Here is a 23,581-nt window from a genome sequence, read left to right on the forward strand (position 1 = left end):
CTCGATGAGTCTTTGCACTCCCTGGAGGTGTCATAATAATAATAATCAGATTATTATGCCTAAGTATATTTCATATTATACTGGTGTCCACAAGCCAAGGACGAACTACTTTTTTTACCTGTATATGAAAAAATTTTCGTGACTACAGCATGTGGACATAAATTTATTGCCAGCTTCATACTTTATAATAAATTATATTATTCAAAAAATGTGTTGCAAATTTCATAAGAACATAGTTAAGGAATTAATGTACAATGCTTACATAAAACTTTGCAGAAAGACATTTCAGTATGGAATATGTCCACCCTGAACTGCAATGCAGCTTTCACAATGTCGTACCTTGCAATTCAGGAGTTCTTGAAGCAAATTGGCCCACTCCTCTTTCTGAGCAAGGGTAAGGCATTGTTTGTTTTCTGGAGGGGAATTTCAAATGGCAATGCATCTCCCTATTGTATTCCAAACATGTTCTATAGGATTGAGATCTTGGATGCGTGCTGGCAACTCAATTAAATTAATAACCACTGTCTCTCAAAGTATCTCCATTGCTCATGTACAACGAGGTGTGGGAATCCATAAAAATCAATTCTTTGCCTGTGGCACCATGGAACAATCAAACATGACATTGAAGAATTTCATTGCAATATTGTTCACCAGTCATAGGCCTTTTTCCATTCACCTGTAGCTCGGTGCATCCATTAAGCATAATGCCTCACAACCATGATCCCAGAACTGCTGCATCTATCCTTTTCAAGAAAATTCTCACGATGGTAAGCAGTACCACTTTCATGCCAGATCAAGTGTCGTCTAGAATCAGAGCAAAAACTAAAATGACTGATTTGGAAAGAGTACATTAGCCCATTGCTGTCCTGTCCAATTTTTGGCAAAGATGTCTTTGAGACATCCAACTTTGCCATGTTATTTCTTCACAAAAAAGATCTTCCTTCAAACATAATACACTTAGTACAGCATTTTCTCCTGTTGAGTACTACTACTACTACTACGTGATCCCTTTGTGTGCAATTCGAAAATCTGAACGTGTGCTCATCTTCTACTTGAAATCATTAGTAATAGAAATTGCCACAGGCTGATTCATCTGAATTTGCAGTTGTAATTTTCAGAAATAGCATTTGTCCTTATATTTTGGACGCCATGTACGATGTGTGCTAAGAGGTTATTAGTCAGTCATAGTTTGTTAATTGCCATATCAATTAAGGCCATACACATCATTTTAACAATATCTTTTAAACCTCCTGGATTACAAACCTGATAAAATTCATTCATTTTATTTCATTAATTGGTGTGCCATACAGCTCAATATATATATATATATATATATATATGTATTCATGAGCATTGACTCGGTTACTGTGATACATTTAAAAAAGATATTTAATGACTAACAAACCGAGAATAAGTTAGAAAACTTTAATGATACAACTAGTTTCGGCTTATTATGGCCTTCATCAGGTATCTTTGTAGGTAGAAGAAACAATAATAAAAGACTGAAGATATTAAGAAAACTGAGAAGCACAGGTTAATTGTATTAGATAATTAAAAATAAAAAACGTATTAAAATTCCAGTTGTTCTATTTATGTGCCATTGTTTATCGTATGCGTGGTAGTAGACTCTCAAGAACGCCAGTATTGAACAACAGCAGTATGGCTTCCCAGGGATGTTATAGCTCAAATTACTATTCAAATGTTCAGGATTAAGGATGATCTCCCTGGATTCCACTATCTTTCTTTCAAATTCATCCTTGCAATGGAAAATGTTTTCAGATCTATTCCAGGAAACTGAGTGACCTTGAAAATTATCATGATGATTGTTAGAGAAGAGAACATGGCTGGATAAGGCACTAGCATTTGATCTTTTACAGGAGATGTCTCTTTTATGCTCCTCCATGCAAAGTTCAACAGATTTATTAGTTTGACCATAATAAGGAACGTTACAGTCACACCATAGTTTATATACGCAAGGATATTTTAGATTATGATGCTCAGGTTTAGGATGGCTTATAAGAGATCTGATTTTTGGAAGAGTGGTGAATAACGTCCTGATGTTGTACTTTTGAAGGATTTTTGCCAATTTTTGGGAGACCGAACTGATGTATGGGATGAGATGTTACCTTTAAAATTGGTAGTTTCTGTATTGTTGTGCCTAGGAGGATCTATAAGAAATTTCTTAATTGTTCTTTTATGATATCCATTTTGTTCAAAAATATGTGAGAGGTGATTAATTTCTTTTTGAAGCTCATCTGGATCGTTTAAAATAGAGTGAGCTCTGTGTCCTAAAGTGGAAATAGTTCAGAGTTTCTGTGGTGGAAAATGATGAGAAAGACTGTGAAGATATCTATTAGTATGCATTGGTTTTCTGTACATAGAGATTCTAAATTTTCCAGAACAGCGTGAGAGTTTTATATCCAGGAAAGGAAGGGAGTTATCATGTTCTAGTTCTGCCGTGAATTTTATATTTGGATGCTGGTTATTTAGATGATGAAGAAAATTCGTGAGAGAGTTTTCACCATTACTCCATATAATAAAAACGTCATCTACTTAACGTTTCCAAACTTTTGGTTTAAATGAAGAGGAAGATATAGCTCTTGTTTCAAAGTCCTCAAGGAAAATATTCGCCAGAATGGGGGATAAAGGGCTCCCCATCACCAAGCCTTGGTTCTGTTTGTAGATTGTATCTTGATATCAGAAGTAGCCAGATTGAACACAATGCTTTAATAAACTAAACATTTTTTGGATAATTTATCCTTAATAATAATACTTCTTCAGTTGGTACATTTGTGAATAATGAAATAATATCTAAACTGGCTATAATATCATCCTCGTTGTTGGATAAATCTTTATTACTAGATACAAAATCTAAGGTGTTATTGATGAACGATGAAGACTTACTGGAAAAAGACTTGAGGACTTGAGATATTTTGCAAGATATTTTGATAGTTTGTAGATTGGAGAGTCAATACCCTCAACAATAGGGCGAAGAGGAGTGTTTTCCTTATGTATTTTTGGAACTCCATAGATACGTGGTATGAGTGGATGAAGGGAGCGTAGAGAGAGAGACGTACATCACGAGGAAGTTCACTAGTATTTTGTAGTAAGTTGTTAGTACGGTTTTGTAGTTTCCGAGTTGGATCATCCTGTAATATGGAATATGTGTCACTTTCAAGTAGTAGAAGCATCTTATTATGATATTCTTCAGTATCAAGGATAACTGTGGCATTACCTTTACCCGCCAGTAAAATTGTTATATTTCTGTTCTTTTTTAAATTTCTAATAGCTTGTCGTTCAGCTGAAGAAATGTTATCTTGTGTAGATTTTGCATTGTTAATGATAAAAATAGTTTCCATACGGAGAAGTTTAGCTAAATGAGTAGGCAGAAGTGAAGTAGCTTTTTCCATTTTAGTAAGAAGAGATTCTTTTGGAATAAACCTTGGTGAAGGAATGAAATTAAGGCCTTTGCTAAGAATATCTTTTTCAGCATCTGTGAGAATATGGGAGGATTTATTTATTACTACCTTGTCTGGATTAATGCGGTCTTTTGTAATATCAAATGCATTCTGTATTCTCTTAAGATTTTCAAATTTCCTGATAAGAGTAATTTTATTATTGTTCTGTATCTGAGTTGCTACTGTTTCACTATTAGAAATAAACTCATTAAAACTATCAATATCCAGAAATTGTTCAAGTTTTTCAATTAAAGATCTTTTTTCATTGAACAAAAAGGCCAGACTACTTTTTGTATTAGAAAATTAACGTGAGAACTAGAACATGATAACTCTCTTCCTTTCCTGGATATAAAACTCTCACGCTGTTCTGGAAAATATAGAATCTCCATGTACAGAAAACCAACGCATACTAATAGATATCTTCACAGTCTTCCTCGTCATTTTCCACCACAGAAACTCTGAACTATTTCCACTTTAGGACACAGAGCTTGCTCTATTTTAAACGATCCAGATGAGCTTCAAAAAGAAATTAATCACCTCTCACATATTTTTGAACAAAATGGATATCATAAAAGAACAATTAAGAAATTTATAGATCCTCCTAGGTACAACAATACAGAAACTACCAATTTTAAAGGTAACATCTCAATCCCATACATCAGTTCGGTCTCCCAAAAATTGGCAAAAGTCCTTCAAAAGTACAACATCAGGACATTATTCACCATTCTTCCAAAAATCAGATCTCTTATAAGGCCATCCTAAACCTAAGCATCAAACTAATAAATCTGTTGAACTTCGCATGGAGGAGCATAAAAGAGACATCTCCTATAAAAGATCAAATGCTATTGCCTTATCCAGCCATGTTCTCTTCTCTAACAATCGTCATGTTAATTTTCAAGGTCACTCAGTTTCCTGGAATAGATCTGAAAACATTTTCCGTTGCAAGGATGAATTTGAAAGAAAGGTAGTGGAATCCAGGGAGATCGTCTTTAATCCTGAACATTTAAACAGTAATTTGAGCTATAACATCCCTGAGAGCCATACTGCTGCTGTTGTTCAATACTGGTGTTCTCGAGAGTCTACTACCACGCATACAATAAATAATGGCATGTAAACAGAACAACTGGAATTTTAATACGACGTTTTTTATTTTTAATTATCTAATACAATTAACCTGTGCTTCTCAGTTTTCTTAATATCTTCAGTCTTTTATTATTGTTTCTTCTATCTACAAAGATACCTGATGAAGGCCACAATAAGCCGAAACTAATTGTATCATTAAAGTTTTCTAACTTATTCTCGGTTTGTTAGTCATTAAATACCTTTTATAAATATATATATATATATTTAATATCAACCCTACACATGAAAGTCACAAGACCTATAACATAATAGTGCAGTGTATGGAGTTGAGAGAGAGAGAGAGAGAGAGAGAGAGAAAAGAAAGGTATATGTTCATGTGTTTTTTCTTGAAAAGTTGGAGGTTTTATGCATGAGGAAAAAGTAAAGTTTGAAGGAAGACCACTCCAAAAGACCAAGGTATAAATGATAAAAAAATTAGTTTAGTGAGTCTGGAGGTGAAACAGTATATGGTTGTTGACTAGCACATGGTTATGTTGGTGAAGGAAGTAGACAATTCAGTGGAGCAGCATTCATGGAAATACTTATAGAAAAAACATAATACAGAAACAGAACATCTATGGGAATGTGACTGGAGAGAGTCAGTGAGAAAATTATCATTTATTTCTACTGGATACAATCCAACAATCTGAGGTGGGTTTTTAGGACACCACCCTAGACGTGAAAATAATAAAGTTATTCAGATTTAAAATTTATAAAATGTCAGGTACTGAGCAGAAGAAGTAATGTTTAGAATGAAATATAATACAAAGTTGTTTTGAGGTTGATGGCACTACGAACATAACAGTTTATACCAGGATAGGCTAGATGTGAAGGTCAGGTATGTTTTGTTAGCATTAAAATTTACTAAATTTATCTTTAACCAATTTCGGAATGGCTAAAAGATTTGTGTTTAAGGCACTGGCAATAAAAGATAGAGGCTTGAGTATTACAAGGTTTTGTGAATAACAATGAGAAATGTGTACTATCATAAGGGGATATTTGCCTTTGCTGTCTAAAATGAATAGTTTAATTATGATAACCTACTGTTATTGGGGGAGGGGGGGGGGATTATTATTATCATACATACATCTGAAGCCCTGTACACAAAAATAATCATTATTTGAGTGGATTCTTTAATCCTACTGTTAACTGAATAAACCCACATGATGTTTAGGGCCTTCTTCGATGAGACTAAGGACTCCACGAGTAGCCCATAATAATAATGGTAACGATAATAATAATACTTTTTTTTGTATCTGTCCATCAGCCATCCTTGTATCCATATCATGAGTTTCATATCCATTCCCATTTGTTACAATTTGCATAACTGAGTTCCATATGGTATCCTCTCAAACATCTTTGTAAAATCCAGCAGCATCACTGTATAGCCATTCCCTTTATCCAATTCATCTCAAAGAACAATTGTTTTCAACTATATTTCTAAGCTTTTGCAAAGTTCGATTCTTGTTGAGATGAGAGGAATCTTCATCTGGACGATTTTCAACGAAGGTGAGTTAGCCGATCTCATACGGAGGTAGCAGGGTTTTTTCTCCTGGAAACTTGAGTTTTTCATCCCACATACAGACAAATCAGCCCTTCAGAACACACGCAATTTACAGATATAGAATACCAGTTGGTGGAGGTGGGTGGTAGATAGTGTTGATGGAGATGATTCATAGTAGAGGTTCAGTGTAGTGGTTGAGACAGTCATAGGTGTCCTCCCACAATGAGTCCTTGGACTCCTTGAAGGTGTCAGGAATAATAATAATTTCCCTATAGAACAGGCCTGCACAACATATGGCCTGCAGGCTGCATGCAGCCCACAATGATATTTATTTTGGCCCGTCTGCCTGATTAAAATTAATCAATCATATGGTGGAATATGAAATTAGATGATTTGACTTAAATTTTTACTAAGACTGCATGTTTACGTTCATGCGATTAATGTCACAGTCATGTTTCTTTCATCTCGACAATAAACTGCATTGGAGTAATTCGGAACACTGTCGTATTTAATAACAAATTATTACAATCGCTTTGAGGTTTTGTTAGCGCTAGTGTCGCTGCAGGAAAATTCAAAGTTACATCTCCGTGATAATGACTTGATGTCTACGAACGAGAACTAATTGTATTACACAAAGTTGGCCCGTGCCTTGACTGGCTTTGGCAGTGTAGTGGTTGGTTGTAGCTGGAGCAATGCATTACATAACTGTTATCATAACCTGCATTATTGTGAGTTTTTCAACATTAGTTTTTTTGTAATTAATATTGTCAATCTCGACACAATGAGCCTAAGTAAAAAGTGTAAAATAGATTCGGAACATCAAGCATTTAACCCTGAGTGGACAAACAAATATTTTTTTATGCTGTTCAAGGACAAAATAGTGTGCATTGTTTGCCGGGAATCTATTGCTATGCCGAAAGAGTACAATTTGAGACGTCGTTTTGAATCGAAACATCCTAACCTTGGCAAGTTGGATGCAAGTGAAAAGTAAATAAAAGCAGCAGTTATTGAAAGTCCTTAGCGGTAAGCAACAAGCCCTTAAAAAAGTGACATCTGCAAATGAAGTTGCCACAAAGGTAAGCTTAAAAATATCAAAAGAAATAGTTTGTGCTGGCAAATCATTTACTGAGGGAGAGTATAAAAAAAGTGTCTGATTATTGCTGTTTCCGAATTGTGTCCTGATAAGAAAAATAATTTTGAAAATATCAGTTTGTCCCGTATGACTGTTCAGCGCAGGGTGGCTGATATTGCCGAGGATCTTAAAGATAACCTGCAAAAATCGGCTAGTGAATTTGTCTATTATTCGTTTGCTACGGATGAAAGTACTGACATGAAAAATACTGCACAGCTTTTAATATATGTAAGAGGCATTAATAAGAATTTTGAGGTGACAGAGGAGCTTGATGGTTTGTGTTCAATGAAAGGAAGAACAACAGGAAAGGAGATCGCAGAAAATGTAAAGATGTGTGTAACCGAAACTATCCTTAAATTTCAAGAATTTAGTAGCAGTTTGCACCAATGGTGCCCCATCTATGTGTGGAAAAAATGTTGGTGCTGTAACATTTATTGAACAGTATGCAGGTAGACCATTGACAAAATTTCACTGTCTAATTCATCAGCAGGTATTATGTTCAAAGGTTTTGCGGTTTGATCATGTGATTAAAGTAGTATTTGCTCTGGTCAATAATATTCGAGCTCGGGGTTTGAAACACAGAATGTTTCAGGTGTTTCTAGAAGAAAATGATACAGAGTACGGGGATCTACCATACCACACTGATGTACGTCAGTTGAGCCACGGTAAAGTTTTGTCACACTTTGTCGCTCTAAAAAATGAACTAGTTGAATTTTTGGAATCTCAAGAAGATATGGAAAAATTCCCAGAAATAATGGATGAAGAATGGAATCAAGATTTATTTTTCTTGTGTGACATTTTGGGTCACTTGAATGACCTTAACTTACAGCTTCAATGAAAAAAATAAGTTTGTTTTTCAGTTCATGTCTCTTATAAAGGCATTCAAAATGATATTAAGTTTGTTTGAAAATCAACTTGCTAAGGGGGATATGTCACATTTCTTAACTTGTTGAAAGAATATTCCATCTGAATATCATTCAATGGTGGGTGTGAAATATAAGAAGCACATATCACTTCTAAGTGAGTAGTTTCAAAAAAGAATGCCATTGAGTAATGAAGACAAAGTCTGTATAAAAGTGATTGAGGATTTTTCTGTCGAAGCAGGAGATTTACCTGTCGGACTCCAGATGGAAGTTACTGATCTCCAGTGTTCTGAAAACTATCAGTTCAAGCATAGGGAGAGTACTTTACAAGAGTTTTATTCTATTCTGGATCAGGATAAATTTAAAAGTTTGCTGGATACTGCCAACCAGCTATTTTGTATGTTTGGGAGCACATATACTTGTGAACAAACATTTTCGGTCATGAACTTGAACAAAACCAAACAGCGTTCATCTTTAAGTGATATGAATTTAGAGGCCATATTAAGAAATGCCACTTCAAACATGACACCAAACTTTGATAAAATATTGGCAACAAAGAAATGCAATGTGTCACATTGTGACATGGTCAATGATATTTCACTGAGAATAAGTGTGATATTCTCAATGAAATTATTAGTAAACTTTGTGTTTATGTTTAAGTGGTTTTTATTGAGAAATTTTGCGGCTATATCTGTTTGTAAATAATTTTGATTTTAATTTTAAATGTAACTCTCTAAAAAATTTAAATATGCATATTAATTAGTATTTACTGTAGATCTACTAACAAATTTACTTAAGTTTAGCTGCAGTGGACTAGTCTAAGATTCAAGGTCCGAAGTGATCTGGCCCTTGGTCAGGTGGTCCAAGTTGGGTTTGGTCCTCAAAGACAATCAAGTTGTGCAGGCCTGGTATAGAACTAACATTTAGTATTGTTTTATACACCATGTAGTTTCCACATGGCATATTTATGAAAATGAACTTTATATTCTAAGCAAGATAAGTAATACACAGTGATGAATCAAGTTTGCTGTGGAAAATACACAATACCAGCCTGACGAATGCTTAAGTTTTGCCATTTACAGAAATGGCACTTTTACAGGAAGATATTCATGTATATAATATCATCTAGTCAGAAGCTTGTTTTGTAAAAACCATTGTCCCTCTTGCTCTGCTAGCCTTTGTTATTTGTTAAAATGAAGATCCTTAGACACAAATATACAAATATGAAAAGAACTGACCTTTCTTCAAATTTTTATATCACTTCTACCCCTAATAAACCATTAAGTAAATATATACCTAGAGAAACTTCTGCCAAAAACAAAATTTTTTTTTTTGAGCAAATTTTCTTGGTCTTCTTTCTAACATTTTTATTTTGAATTAATATTAATTAATTAATCTTAATCCAAAAAAAGAAAGAGGGAAGCAGTGTTTGCATAACTCTGCACTAATATAATCTTAATTGAGGAATGGTGAGCAACAGTGGGTAGCTTGCAGAGATAGATAGCTGTGCTGAAAGAAGTGAAATGCCTTGGGAATGAGCTGGGAAGCACGAAGGATGAGACTACGTGACTGGAAACAATGAATGCAAAGTAAATCAGAGTGAGAGATAGAGAGATGGGAATGATGGAAGGGGAGAGAATAGAAGACCAGTAAAAGAAAGGGAATGAGAAGAATGTGCGAGAGTGCTGGAACCAGGGATGGAGAGATGACAGGACAACAGGTAAGTAGGGGAACAAAGAAAGAAAGTGAGGGATTCAGGTGAGCAAGGAAGAAACAGAGTGATAAGAGATGTGATGTATGGATATTCAATGATCCGTGATGTAAGATAGAATGGCTGAGGAGTGTTTGCCAGATGGAATGAATAGATAGTGTACCTATGGGAATTAAACAAGGTGAAAGGATGGATGAGATGATTTTGATGGTGGGTGCAAATCACTTGGGAGGCAGTGTGAATTGAGTGGCAAGCAATCTGAGGTACATGCTTCAGGTTGTATGGAAGAAGACAGAGAGAGGGAGGATAGTGTGTTGCCCAGGTATGATAATGCAGAGCAACAGAGAAGAGCATCAATAATGAATAGTATAATAGTCAGAATGTGTCGAAAGAGAAGTTTGGAATATGTGGATGCCTAGGGGATGTTTGAGGACAGAAAGGAACTGTATACAAGAGATGGCTTGCATTTGAATGAGAAAGGACATAGGCATCTGGAGAGAATGCTGTTCTCTTAACAAGTCAGTGTGTCGATGCAGGAAAACCAGAATTATCAGGGTGGATGGTGGTCTCTTGTGGGAATATGTGCTTGGGAGGAGGAATACATCAGCTAATGTATGTTGAATCCAGTGGAGACTGGAGGGGATAATGATAGGTATAGAAACAGTGACAATGCCTTATACTAATGCCAGGAGTATCCAGAATACTCTTAACAAGTCAGTGTGTCAATGCAGGGAAACTAGAATTATCAGGGTGGATGGTGGTGTCTTGTGGAAATATGTGCTTGGGGAGGAGGAATACATCAGCTAATGTTGAATCCAGTGGAGACAGGAGGGGATAATGATAGGTATAGAAACAGTGACAATGCCTTATACTAATGCCAGGAGTATCCAGAATAAAGGAAATGAACTGGTTGTGCTGACAGCATCAGCCTGTCCAAATATTATTGGGATCTCTGAGAGGTGGTTGAGAGAAGATGATATACTGACAGGAATAGAAGTAGCAGGGTATAGCACTTTTCGACATGACAGGAAGGGGAACTGCAGTGGTGGAGTATTGCTTATGATAAGTGATGACTTATGTCCTCTCAGAACGGAAGATTTGAAGGGCAATAGCACTAATGTCCTGCCCACGATACACCATAAGCATATGGTGTGAGATAGAGGTGGGCAGGACAGGACATTTAGTGGGGTGTTGCTACAAGCCAGGGCACATAGAGGATGAAGAGCAGGAGATATTTAGGCAGCTGGCCTTGGCAAGTGCAAGAAGAATGATTGTTATGGGAGATTTTAACAACAAGAATATAAACTGGGAAGAGGAAACTGCATGTAGTAATAAGGGAATGGAATTTCCAGAATTTTTGAGGGACAAATGTCTTAGACAACAAGTAGTAGAAGGTAAAAATAATGAGATAGGAGTGATGTTATCTTGCTCCACCTTTGCAACAAATTGCCTGGTGTTGTATTACCTTACCCCAGTCCTGAAGATACTTTCAGGTGCAAACTTTGTTTGCTCACACTTGGATAAAGGATTAAACTAAAAATTTTTTATAGTCTAACCAAGTGAAAAAGAAACTTTCAACATCTTTCTCTAGATCCAGAGTAATTTAATAAAAAAGGTGGCACACCGAGTTGCCAAAGGCAACTCGTATAGGTAGAGATGACCTTGCTAATGCTTCTGCCTGGTATCTCCACTTGGGCTGGCTCCCACTGAAGAGACCTCAATAGGGGTCGAAACTAGTCTGGGTAGTGGCCCTTCCCTTAATGCATAACATTATACATATCCGCAGGAGATGTGTTTTGCATTATGGGAGATACTGAGATAGGAGTGAATGTTAGCTTGCTCCACCTTTGCATAGAGTTGCCCGGTGTTGTACTACCTTACCCCAGTCCAAGATACTTTCAGGCACAAACTTTGTTTGCTCACACTTGGATAAAGGATTAAACTAAATTTTTTAGTCTAACCAAGTGAAAAATAAACTTTCAAATTAGTAGAAAGAATATGAGGTTCAGGAGTTTCAGATTTGGTCATAGAATCAAAAGAGCAGATTATAACTGAGATGGCATCTCTGCCCTCAGCTGGAGAGAGTGACCATGTAGTTTTGACTTGGAAAGAAGGTGAATAGACATACAGGACAAAGAGAAAGGAATGTATGTGGTAAGTGATTATAATAGTCTTAGATATCAACTTGGGACAGTTACATGGAGGGAGGAATTGGAAGTGCAAAATATCATCAGTGCTTTCGAACTTGTGAAGGAATATTTGTTAGCAGCAACAGAAGCTGTATACTGCAAGTGAAGAAGAGAACACAATTTGGTGACAAACAATATCAAACAGGAACTGCAGGTAAAAAAGAGGTTATGGAAAAGGTATGGGGGGGGGGAGCAGATGCATGAAGAATATAAGACTCAGGCCAGGAAAGTAACTAGTATGGTAAGGAAGGCAAAACTGGAAAAATGAAAAGAGATTGGCCCTGAGATCCAAAGAAAATCATAAAGAATTTTTTAGCTTTGTGGCCAGTAGGAGGAGGAGGAGGAGAAATGACTGGAAGAATGAGATTGTTGGATCAAAATGGGAATAGGGTGGCCGATGCAAAGGACATAGTAGAGTTGTTCAATGAACACTTTATTCGGGTATTTAATTCTGGAGAAGATGATTTTAATACTAGAGGGATAGGGAAGGTTCGAGGCTTAGAAGTGCAAGAGGAGAGTGTTTCAAATACTGAGCACTCTGGATGTCAATAAAGCTGTGGAACTGGAAGGAATTTCACCACAGGTTTTTGAGAGAATGTGCTAAAGAGCTGACAGCTCCATTGACTTGACTTTTCAATGAAAGTCTAGGCATGGGAAGGGTATCCAAGGAGTGGAAGAAGGGTAAGATACTACTGTTGCATAAGGATAGTAACAGACCGGAAGTATCAAATTATAGACCAGTTTGTGTTTCATCAGTAGTTGTTAAGATGTTGGAGAAATTAGTGAGGGACCATATACAGCATTGGGCAGAAGAGGGTAATGTTATCTGTGAGAGCCAACATGGATTTATTAAGGGGCACTCTTGCTTTAGTAATATGATTACCTTTTATAATAAGTGACAGGAACAGTTGATGAAGGAAAGGCATATTCTGGCATTTTTTTTTATTTTACCAAGGCATTTGACAGGGTGCCACATAACAAGATATTTAAATTACAGCACATGGGTTTAGATGTCAGGTTAGTGAAATGGATTCAGGATTGGCTATCTGATAGGTATCAAAGAGTTGTATATGGGGGGGGGGGGCAATATTAAAGAAGTGGAAGGTTACAAGTGGGATCCCACAGGACTAATTACTGGGACCTACTGTTTAACTTTTATATTGATGACATTGTCAGTGGATTGCAAGGGGATATTCAATTGTTTGCAGATGATGTGAAGTTGGGAAGGGTTATTAATAATGGTGCAGATGTGGTAGCCCTGCATGAGGATTTGAATAAACTGGACATATGGGCAAATGAATGGAGTTATCGGTTTACTGCAGCTAAATGTAACATCTTGAAGTTTGGGATATATTGATGGGAGGCTGCAAGTTCTGTTGGAGCAATTGTACTGGAGAAAGTGCAAAAGGTATTGCAAATTGGTAAATGTATCCCAGAGGAATGCTGCAATACTGAGAAGGACAATGACCTGCAGAGATAAAAATAGTTGTCATTCCATTGTGAAAAGCCTTGATCAGATCACCAAATCCACCAAATTTACAAACCACCAAAACAAACTTGGTCTATCCCAGCTCTTCCTGCTCACCAACATCCAGCAGTCTACATAGCAGATTTTAATAGTCAACATTACTCCTGGGGCTATTACAGAAATTATATCAACGGTACTAGACTGATAGAATGGGCTGAAAGACTTGGGCTATCACTGGTTTTTGATGCAAAAGACTCTGGAACTTTTAAATCAGGTAGATGGAAGAGAGAGACTCAACCCCTGACGTCTGCTTTGTCACTTGTAATGCCAAGGATAATCCTTTACCCACTGATAGGAAAGTACTCAAAAACTTTCCAGGATCTCAACCTGTTATAGTCACTATAAGAACACAAATCCCAATTATACAATCTGTGGAAAGACCAAGATGGAATTTTTGCAAAGCTAACTGGAAACAAATTGAATCTAATATCCATTGGGTACAACCTGAAGTTGAAAATTACAAACGTTTTGTAGGAGTACTCATAGGTGCTGCAAAACTATATATACCAAGAAGTTTCCGGAAACAATACACTCCTCCATGCTGGACTCCTGAAACTGTGGAACTATTCAAAAAAATACAAAAAAGATCTAGATCCTGAAATTGGAAAAAGAATTTTAGAAATGCTTAATGAACAATGATGCCAATGTTGGAAAACCACAACCAAAAATTTAGACTTTACCCACTCTAGCCGCAAGGCTTCAGCCTTACTATAAAAACTCAGAAATGCATCAGTTTCTAAGCAGAAAGAAGTCACTGAGATCACTCCTAAAGACATAGCATAACTAGAATCCAGCAAACATCTAACAATGTAAAGATTAGTGCATCCTATTCTAAAGAATTAGGACCAAATATATCAATGTTTATGGAAGTGTCAAACAAAATAACCACCTCTCAATGCCATTTACTGAAAAAAAAACTGATTCAAACAATTAAATCACTGAAAAATAACAAAACAGCAGGCTGGACGGTATATACCCTGAGTTCATTAAAATCTTGGAAGTAATGCTCGTAAGTGGCTCTTGCGGTTTTTCTGTAAAATTCTAGAAAGTGGGAATATCCCAAAGGAATTCCTGAGAAGCAAAGTTATAGATCCTAAAGCCTGGAAAAGAGCCCACTGATGCAGCAAACAATCGACCAATATCTTAACTAAGTATTCCCTATAAACGTTTTGAACGATTATTCTATAATCGAATTTACCATTGATTAATATATATTCTATAATCGAATTTACCCATAGTACCAAATGAACAAGTCAGATTCAGAGACTCTCGCAGCTGCTGCGATCAAGTATTTGTCCTTACTACACATATAGAAGCTGGTTTTAAAAAAGGCCTTAAAACTCAGTAGCAATCATAGATATGTCTGCTGCACATGAAACAGTTTGGGTGAATGGACTCATACTGAAATTTGCAACTGTAGTGCAAGACGGAAAGATGATTAACATCCTAAAGTGCATGACATCAAAGAGCAAATTCAAGGTACAATTGTCCCTTTAAAATACTAAAAAATGGACTACCACAGGGCTCTGTGCCAGCTCCGCTCCTCTTTAATTTGTACATTAGTGACATGCCACAAACCTCATTCCGAAAGTTTGCAAAAGCAGACAATCTAGCATTACTAATTCAGACTAAAGTCTGAGATTGTGCTCAGTTCTGACCTTGAAGTTCTGTACAATTATTACACCAAATGGCATCTCTACCCAAATCCCTCTAAAACTTGATTATATAGAGAAACCTGTGGAGAATTAATGAGTTTAACACACGTGAACCACAGTAGGAGGTTTTTTTTTTTTTTTTTATTACGTAAATATTTCGTCCTAGGTATCTTAGGACATCATCAGTACAATAAGGCAATACTAGGAATGACAAAAGAAAGGGCACTGAGGTTTGCACATTTCACTTGAACAATCATCAAGCTGATAAATGGCTGAACGTCTCATTCAAAGGAGAAACTTTGAAGCACAACCCCAACCCAAAATATCTCTGCGTCACCTTAGATCGCCAACCTTCAGGAAACACCTGGAAAATGTCTGCCAAAAGCTAAAAACTAGGAATAATATCATCAAGAAGCTTGTGTGTTCAGGCTGGGGGCAGGAGCCAACATTTTAAAATCTGCTGCCCATGCTAATGTACTCTTGTGCAGAATACTGTGCTCAAGTGTGGTATTCGAGTCACCATGTCAGGAAGATCGATGTGCAACTTAACGATAACATGAGAATTATCACAGGTTGCATGCAGTCTACCACCAGACATAAGGAGAAAAGCTGCAGCTAACAGAGAGTTGATAAAATGTATGGGAAATAACAACTTACCCATCCATGAGGACCTCCAAAATCTACCACCTATTCACTTAAAGTCCCACAACCCAATCTGGAAAACTCTGCAACCAGATACATATTCTCCTGAAACTGAATGGAAGAATCACTGGCTTACTTCAACAATAAAAAATGGACACCTCATTACAGACTCCACAACATAGGCCCATGGCTATGACCTGCCCAGTTGACAACGGAGCACACTCAACCACATGAGAACATGCCATGCCAGATGTGCTACCATGATGTACAAGTGGGGCTTGTGTCAATCCCCAACATGGTGCTGATCAACAGACAGTCAATCATATTATCCAGGACTGCCCACTGTGGAGTTTTAAGGGTATATTGATGTACCTGTTTCAGGCTACCCGGGACACAGTCCAATGGATTAGAGACAATCAAATCTTAAATTTGTGATTTTTAGTATCTAGTTTTAGTGTGTGTGTGTGTGTGTGTGTGTGTGTGTGTGTGTGTGTATAATTTTTTTTTTTTGAATAAATATTTATTGACTTTAAACCAAGATAAAATATTAAGTTTTAATGAAAATGATACAACTAGTTTCAGCCTTTTACAGACTTCATCAGGTATCCACTAAAGGTAGAACACAATAATAAAAATTGAGGTTACAAAAAACTGAGATTTACAGGCAAAAATGCAATACATAATTGTCACAAAAAACATTGAATTTTTCAAGTTGTTCTATCCAACGCGCTATTGTTTGTTGCATGCGTGCTTGCAAGTTCCCGTGAACGACAGTATTGAACAACTGCAGCATGGCTATCAGGGATGTTGTAACTCAAATTGCTGTTCAAATGTTCAGGATTAAGGAGGATTTCCCTGGACTCCATGATTTTCCTTTCAAATATATATATATATATATATATATATATATATTTTGAATGGCAAATATGTATATTCATATTTTCTGTTTTTATCTTTCTATTTGATCCAAATGTAATGTAATTATAATAATGACAATGCATAAGCCTAAAATCTAAACTTATTTTGTTACGAGTTCATCAGAACTTCATAGAACCACAAATTCTGGAAATGCTGATTAAAAATTTGAATTTCTTTTTAGCTATTTCTTAGCATATTCAGAGTGATCAATCAGATTTGCCACTAACCTTTTCAATGTTGATTAAACAAATGCCAGCCAAACTTTTATTGATTTATTCTATTTTTTTTTTTAATGCAAAACTTCAGAATGTTTCTTTTCAATTAAAGTTTAACCAAAATTATAACCAAGAAATTATGTTTTATTTATAACCTTGCTCAGTATTTTTAGAGAATACTGAACATTATGTGTCATTTCCATCATCCTTTCAAATTTTGTCATTGGATGATATATTTTCAAATGGAGAGGGAGGTTACACACACAAAGCAGCGCAACATTTGTCCCACACATATCTGTGCTTATCGCTCTCTCTTCAATTGAAGTGTCTGTACATACATGGCAATAACTAGTGGGATTGTGTGTTGGAAAAAAGTATCTTCATTTCAATCAAAGGGGTGTTGGTTATCAGGTATCCCATTTTGGTAGCTTCTTTTGTGTATGGAAGTTTTAAAAAAATTCTCTTATGAAAGTCAGCCGAGTGTCAGGGGATATATATTTTTTTTTTTTTAAATTTCTCATTAATTCATCCTCAGTAATGTACATATATTACACACACACTACAACTCATGTGGTCTCTTATTTCAAACTCTTTAAATAAGAATGCTAGTGATCACTATTTAGTCTTGAGCACGATAAAATTGAATTTCATATTGAAAAGAATAACATGTTAAGAAAGTTTTAAAGCGAATAAAAGTTGAGCAGCTCTCAGATGTGAAATGTAAACTAAAATACACAAAGATTATTGAAGAAAAAATGAAAGAGTTTGAGAACAGGAATCAAATCTTGGAAATTAAGTGGCAAACTCTGAAGAAAACATTGATTGATTCTGCCAGAGAGGCATGTGGTGAGGTTGTCTGCAAGGATAAAAAAATCAGAACTCCATGGTGGACACAGGAAGTTAAAGAGGCAGTGAAAGAAAAGAAGAAAGCATATTAAATGTTTCTGTCAAATACATCAGCTTGTGCTCTTAGAGAATATAGAGACAAATGCAAGAATGCTAAACACTGTGTAAAACTAGCTAAACAAAAATCATGAGAGGACTTTCGCAAGAATATAGAAAATAAATAACAAGAATGTGGCAAAATATTCTGGAGGTTGTTGAAGAAGCTTAGAAATGGAGGAAAGAGTGCTGTAAAAGGAGTTAGAGATGATAAAGGTGACATGAAAATGGTAGAAAAAGATATCCTTGAAGTATGGAGTAATTACTTTGAAAAACTACTAAATGAAACAAGCAGTGATGATAGCACAGTGGTAAAAAACACTGACCAGGCATGCAGTCAGGAATACACATCCATATTGGAAGTAGAAAAAGCCATCAAAGGCTTGAAATGTGGAAAGGCAGCAGGAGTAGATGATATTCGACTAGAAATGCTGAAGTATGGTGGTATAAGAGTCTTACAGTGGCTGCACTGCATAGTTAAGAAAGCCTGGAGAGAGGGACGAATTCCTGATGATTAGAGTAGAGTTCTCATAGTACCCACATATAAAAAGGGAAATAAAACTGAATGTGAGAATTACAGAGGTATTTCTCTACTGAGTGTTCCTGGCAAGATCTATGCAAGTATACTTGAGAAATGGTTGAGAAGAATTGTGGAAGAAAAGCTTGGTGAAGAAAAAAAGCTGGATTCAGGCCAAACAGAGGCTGTCAGGATCAGATCTTCACTTGATGACAAATAGTCGAGAAAGCATGGGAATATAACAAAGATCTGTATTTAAACTTTGTCGATTTGGAAAAGGCATAAGACAAAGGTGCCAAGAGAGAAGCTATTCAATATGCTGCAGTTATATGGTATCAATGGGGCATTATATCAAGCAATACTTAGTCTTGATTTGAGTTGTAAGTCAGCAGTTAGAATTGAAGGAAGTACAGCAATGTGGTTTAATGTTAAATCTGGTGTGAGACAAGGATGTACATTATCCCCCACCCTGTTAGTCGTAATCTATATGGATCATATTATGAAGGAAAGTGGTATTAAACATGATATCAAAATTGGAGATGTTAATGTCAGCTCTTTGCTTTATGCGGATGATGTTATATTTCTAATTAAATCTGCTACAAGTCTGCAAGATTCTCTGACTAAATTGAATAACTGTTGTAATAGATATGGTATGAAGGTTAGCAATAAAAAGACAAAGACAATGAAAATAGGTAGAATCATTGAAAATGTCAACCGTGTTATGAATGGAGAACCTGTGGAACAAGTAAAACATTTCAGCTACTTAGGCACGATTTTTACTGAAGATGGTAAGTTAAATATAGAATTAGAAAACAGAATCAGCAAAGCTGGTATGGTGGGAAGTCAAATGAATAAATTCATATGGAATAAGAGAGAAATTAGTCAGAACACTAATTTAACTGTATACAAGAAAGTGTTCAAACCAGTTTTAACTTATGGTTCTGAGAGCTGGATCAGAAGTAAAACACTTGACCAAAGACTAGAGACCGCAGATATGAGAGTCCTGAGAAAGATTAGAGGCGTGAACAGATGGCATCAATGGCAATATCATATTAAAAACGAGGATATTAGGAAAGAACTTGACATTGTCAGCATCCAGGAATGCGTTAGCAGAGCTAATCTCAGGTGGTATGGTCACTTAAATAGAATGGGAGAGGAAAGATTAGCAAAACAAGTGTTCTCTGCCAGGTTGGCAGGAAAACGACCCAGAGGAAGACCAAGATATAGGTGGATTGATACGGTCCAAAGTGCCTTAGATGATAGAAATATAAGATCTGATAATGTTGGAGTCTTGACAAGTAACAGACTGATTTGGAGGAAAATTGTAGATAGAAAGTTAGTAATGATGTAATTTTTTTCATGTAGTACTATCATATCCTGTATGATAGTACTACATGAAAACTTGGGGTACATGGCAGGAATTTGATGATGATGATGCTTTAGGGACCACTGCTCTCTCTCTTATGCATTGGTGCCAGTGCTGTGTGCTATATTTTAAAAATTTACTAAACATTTGAAGTAAACTGAAATCCAAATTATATTAAATAAAAATTTTAACTAAATCAAATGAAATCTAAACTAAACCTAACAAAGCAAGGAAAAAAAAAAAGCTATATCAATATTTCTCTTAAAAAATAAGTACAAATTTTCATTCTTAATTATATTCAACTTATCAAGTAATTTTTATCCATCAAGGTTTTCAGCAAAACTGAAATAGTATACATTTTAAAATAAAATATACATGATTTTATTCATTGAAAGTTACCATCTACAAACATTAAAAAAGTTACCATTTATCTTTACATATGCAATATTACAAGATAACACTAATTCAATAACTGAGTAGGAATTTTCTTTTTGACAAAAGGCTAATTAAAATTTCCTTAAAATCTTAAGATTAATCACTCGAGAGAATGCTTTCCACTTAGAGCATGGAATCATGCTTTAAGTGAAAGCAATTATCTGCAGATAATAGTTCTACATTCACTTTAAGTCACACCTATGGAAATGCCAGGAATGCAGGAATTAAGGGTGCCCTGAAATATAGTTAAGCTAATAAAATAAATGTATATGTTAGAAAAAATAGAGGAATCCAAAACTCAGATGATGCCTAAAAGATTGGTTCTAAGTTGAAGAGTTACATAAAAGTTTTTGATGCAGGCATTAATATGGGACATTACATATCATAAATGGACATAGTATATAATGAAACATATCAAAGACTAGTGAAAATTATGCTATGTAAGCTTTGAACCATACCACAGACCAAACAATTACCTCAGCCATATTTAAAATATTCATAGAGCTTTTGACGGATTTCTTTTTTGTGTCCCAATCCTCTATTAGACAGTGTGTAAGTTTGTATATAGGTATGCAATACAATTAAATAAATAAAATCATAATTAATAGAATTATTAAAACTACACTATCAAAACAACAAATGTTCTATGAACAGTACCTATGGCCCTTTCAAAATCCTTCATGGCAGCACCAGCAGCTGTCTCCAACTGGATGACATTCAGCCCATAATCTAAATGCTTAAAATTGATAACAAATGAACAGCTTAAACTATTCAGAAACATTTTAAATATGAATTACTGAAACAAAACTTTATTAAGTATTAATGAACTATAGAAAGATTTGAAAGCATATATCAACATTTACAAAACTTTTATAGACATTTCATACAATATTTCTACCTCTAATTGTAAATATTGTTATTTAGAAATAAACACTTTTCAGGTGTTTAAAAAAAAAAAAAAATGTGATACAATTCCAGTTGTTTCTAAATTACTAACTATTTAAATAGTTTAGTAATTTAGATAATTAAAAATATCATCATCATCATCAAATTACTGCTATGTACCTTCAAGGTGTGTACAGGATATGATAGTACTACATGAAAAATTTACATCATTATTAATTTCCTATCTACAATTTTCCTCCAAATCAGTCTGTTACTTGTCAAAGACTCCAACATTATCAGATCTTATATTTCTATCGTCTAAGGCACTTTGGACCGTATCAATCCACCTATATCTTGGTCTTCCTCTGGGTCATTTTCCTGCCAACCTAGCAGAGAACACTCGTTTTGCTAATCTTTCCTCGCCCATTCTGTTTAAGTGACAATACCACCTGAGATTAGCTCTGCTAACACATTCCTGGATGCTGACAATGTCAAGTTCTTTCCGAATATCCTCGTTTTAATATGATATTGCCATTGATGCCATCTGTTCATGCCTATAATCTTTCTCAGGACTCTCATATCTGTGGTCTCTAGTCTTTGGTCAAGTGTTTTACTTCTGACCCAGTTCTCAGATCCATAAGTTAAAACTGGTTTGAACACTGTCTTGTATACAGCTAATTTAGGGTTCCGACTAATTTCTCTCTTATTCCATATTCATTTATTCAATTGACTTCCCACCATACCAGCTTTGCTGATTCTGTTGTCTATTTTTATATTGACTTTACCATCTTCAGTAAAAATCATGCCTAAATAGCTGAAATGTTTTACTTGTTCCATAGGTTCTCCATTCACAACACAGTTGACATTTTCAATGATTCTGCCTATTATCATTGCCTTTGTCTTTTTATTGCTGACCTTCATACCATATCTATTACAACAGCTATTCAATTTAGTCAGAGAAACTTGCAGACTTGTAACAGATTTATTTAGAAGTATAAGATCATCCGCATAAAGCAAAGAGCTGACATTAACATCTCCAATTTTGATATCATGTTTAATACCACTTTCCTTCATAATGTGATCCATATAGATAATGAATAACAGAGGGGATAATGTACATCCTTGTCTCACACCAGATTTAACATTAAACCATCTTCCTGTACTTCCTTCAATTCTAACTGCTGACTTACAACTCAAATAAAGACTAAGTATTGCTTGATATAATGCCACATTGACACCATATAACTGCAGCGTATTGAATAGCTTCTCTCTTGGCACCTTGTCATATGCCTTTTCCAAATCGACAAAACTTAAATACAGATCTTTGTTATATTCCCATGCTTTCTCGACTATTTGTCATAAAGTGAAGATCTGATCCTGACAGCCTCTATTTGGCCTGAATCCAACTTGTTCTTCACCAAGCTTTTCTTCCACAATTCTTCTCAACCGTTTCTCAAGTATACTTGCATAGATCTTGCCAGGAACACTCAGTAGAGAAATACCTCTGTAATTCTCACATGCAGTTTTATTTCCTTTTTTATATATGGGTACTATGAGAGCTCTACTCCAATCATCGGGAATTCGTCCCTCTGTCCAGGCCTTCTGAACCATGCAGTGCAGCCACGTTAAGACTCTCACACCACCATACTTCTGCATTTCTGGTCGAATATCTTCTACTCCTGCTGCCTTACCACATTTCAAGCCTTTGATGGCTTTTTCTACTTCAAGTATGGATATGTATTCCTGACTGCATGCCTGGTCAGTGTTTTCTACCACTGTGCTGTCATCATTGCTTGTTTCATTTAGAAGTTTTCCAAAGTAATTACTCCATACTTCAAGGATATCTTTTTCTCCCGTTTTCATGTCACCTTTATCATCTCTAATTCCTTTTACAGCACACTTTCCTCCATTCCTAAGCTTCTTCAACAACCTCCAGAATATTTTGCCACCTTCTTGATATTTATTTTCTATATTCTTGCCAAAGTCCTCCCATGACTTTGTTTAGCTAGTTTTACACAGTGCTTAGCATTCTTGCATTTGTCTCTATATTCTCTAAGAGCACAAGCTGACTTATTTGATAGGAACTTTTGATATGCTTTCTTCTTTTCCTTCACTCTCTCTTTAACTTCCTGTGTCCACCAGGGAGTTCTGATTTTTTTATCCTTACAGACAACCTCACCACATGCCTCTCTGGCAGAATCAATCAATGTTTTCTTCAGAGTTTGCCACTGAATCTCCAAGGTTTGATTCCTGTTCTCAAACTCTTTCATTTTTTCTTCAATAGTCTTTGTGTAGTTTAGTCTACAGTTCACATCTGAGAGCTGCTCAACTTTTATTCGCTTTAAAACTTTCTTACATGTTATTCTTTTCAATATGAAATTCAATTTTATCTTGCTCAAGACTAGATAGTGATCACTTCCAATTTCAAATCCTCTGTACACTCTGGTGTCCTGCACCAGGGAGAAAACATCACTATCAACAATAACATAGTCAATGAGA

The 23,581-nt window shown here is 35.6% G+C and overlaps 1 protein-coding gene across 2 annotated transcripts in view; it reads right to left on the bottom strand.

Annotated features, from left to right (window-relative positions):
• Window positions 1-23,581, bottom strand: part of UGP (UDP-glucose pyrophosphorylase) — a 243,987-nt gene that overhangs the window by 39,801 nt on the left and 180,605 nt on the right. For both annotated transcript variants that reach the window (XM_090398780.1, XM_090398779.1), the window contains exon 12: window positions 20,855-20,933. In XM_090398780.1, the coding sequence (XP_090254906.1) occupies window positions 20,855-20,933 (79 nt within the window). The remainder of the gene's footprint in view (window positions 1-20,854; window positions 20,934-23,581) is intronic.

Source organism: Typopeltis vanoorti, chromosome 10 (genome assembly GCF_054136105.1).
Source record: "Typopeltis vanoorti isolate ZY-2024b chromosome 10, IOZ_Tvanoo_1.0, whole genome shotgun sequence".
Classification (NCBI taxonomy): domain Eukaryota; kingdom Metazoa; phylum Arthropoda; class Arachnida; order Uropygi; family Thelyphonidae; genus Typopeltis; species Typopeltis vanoorti.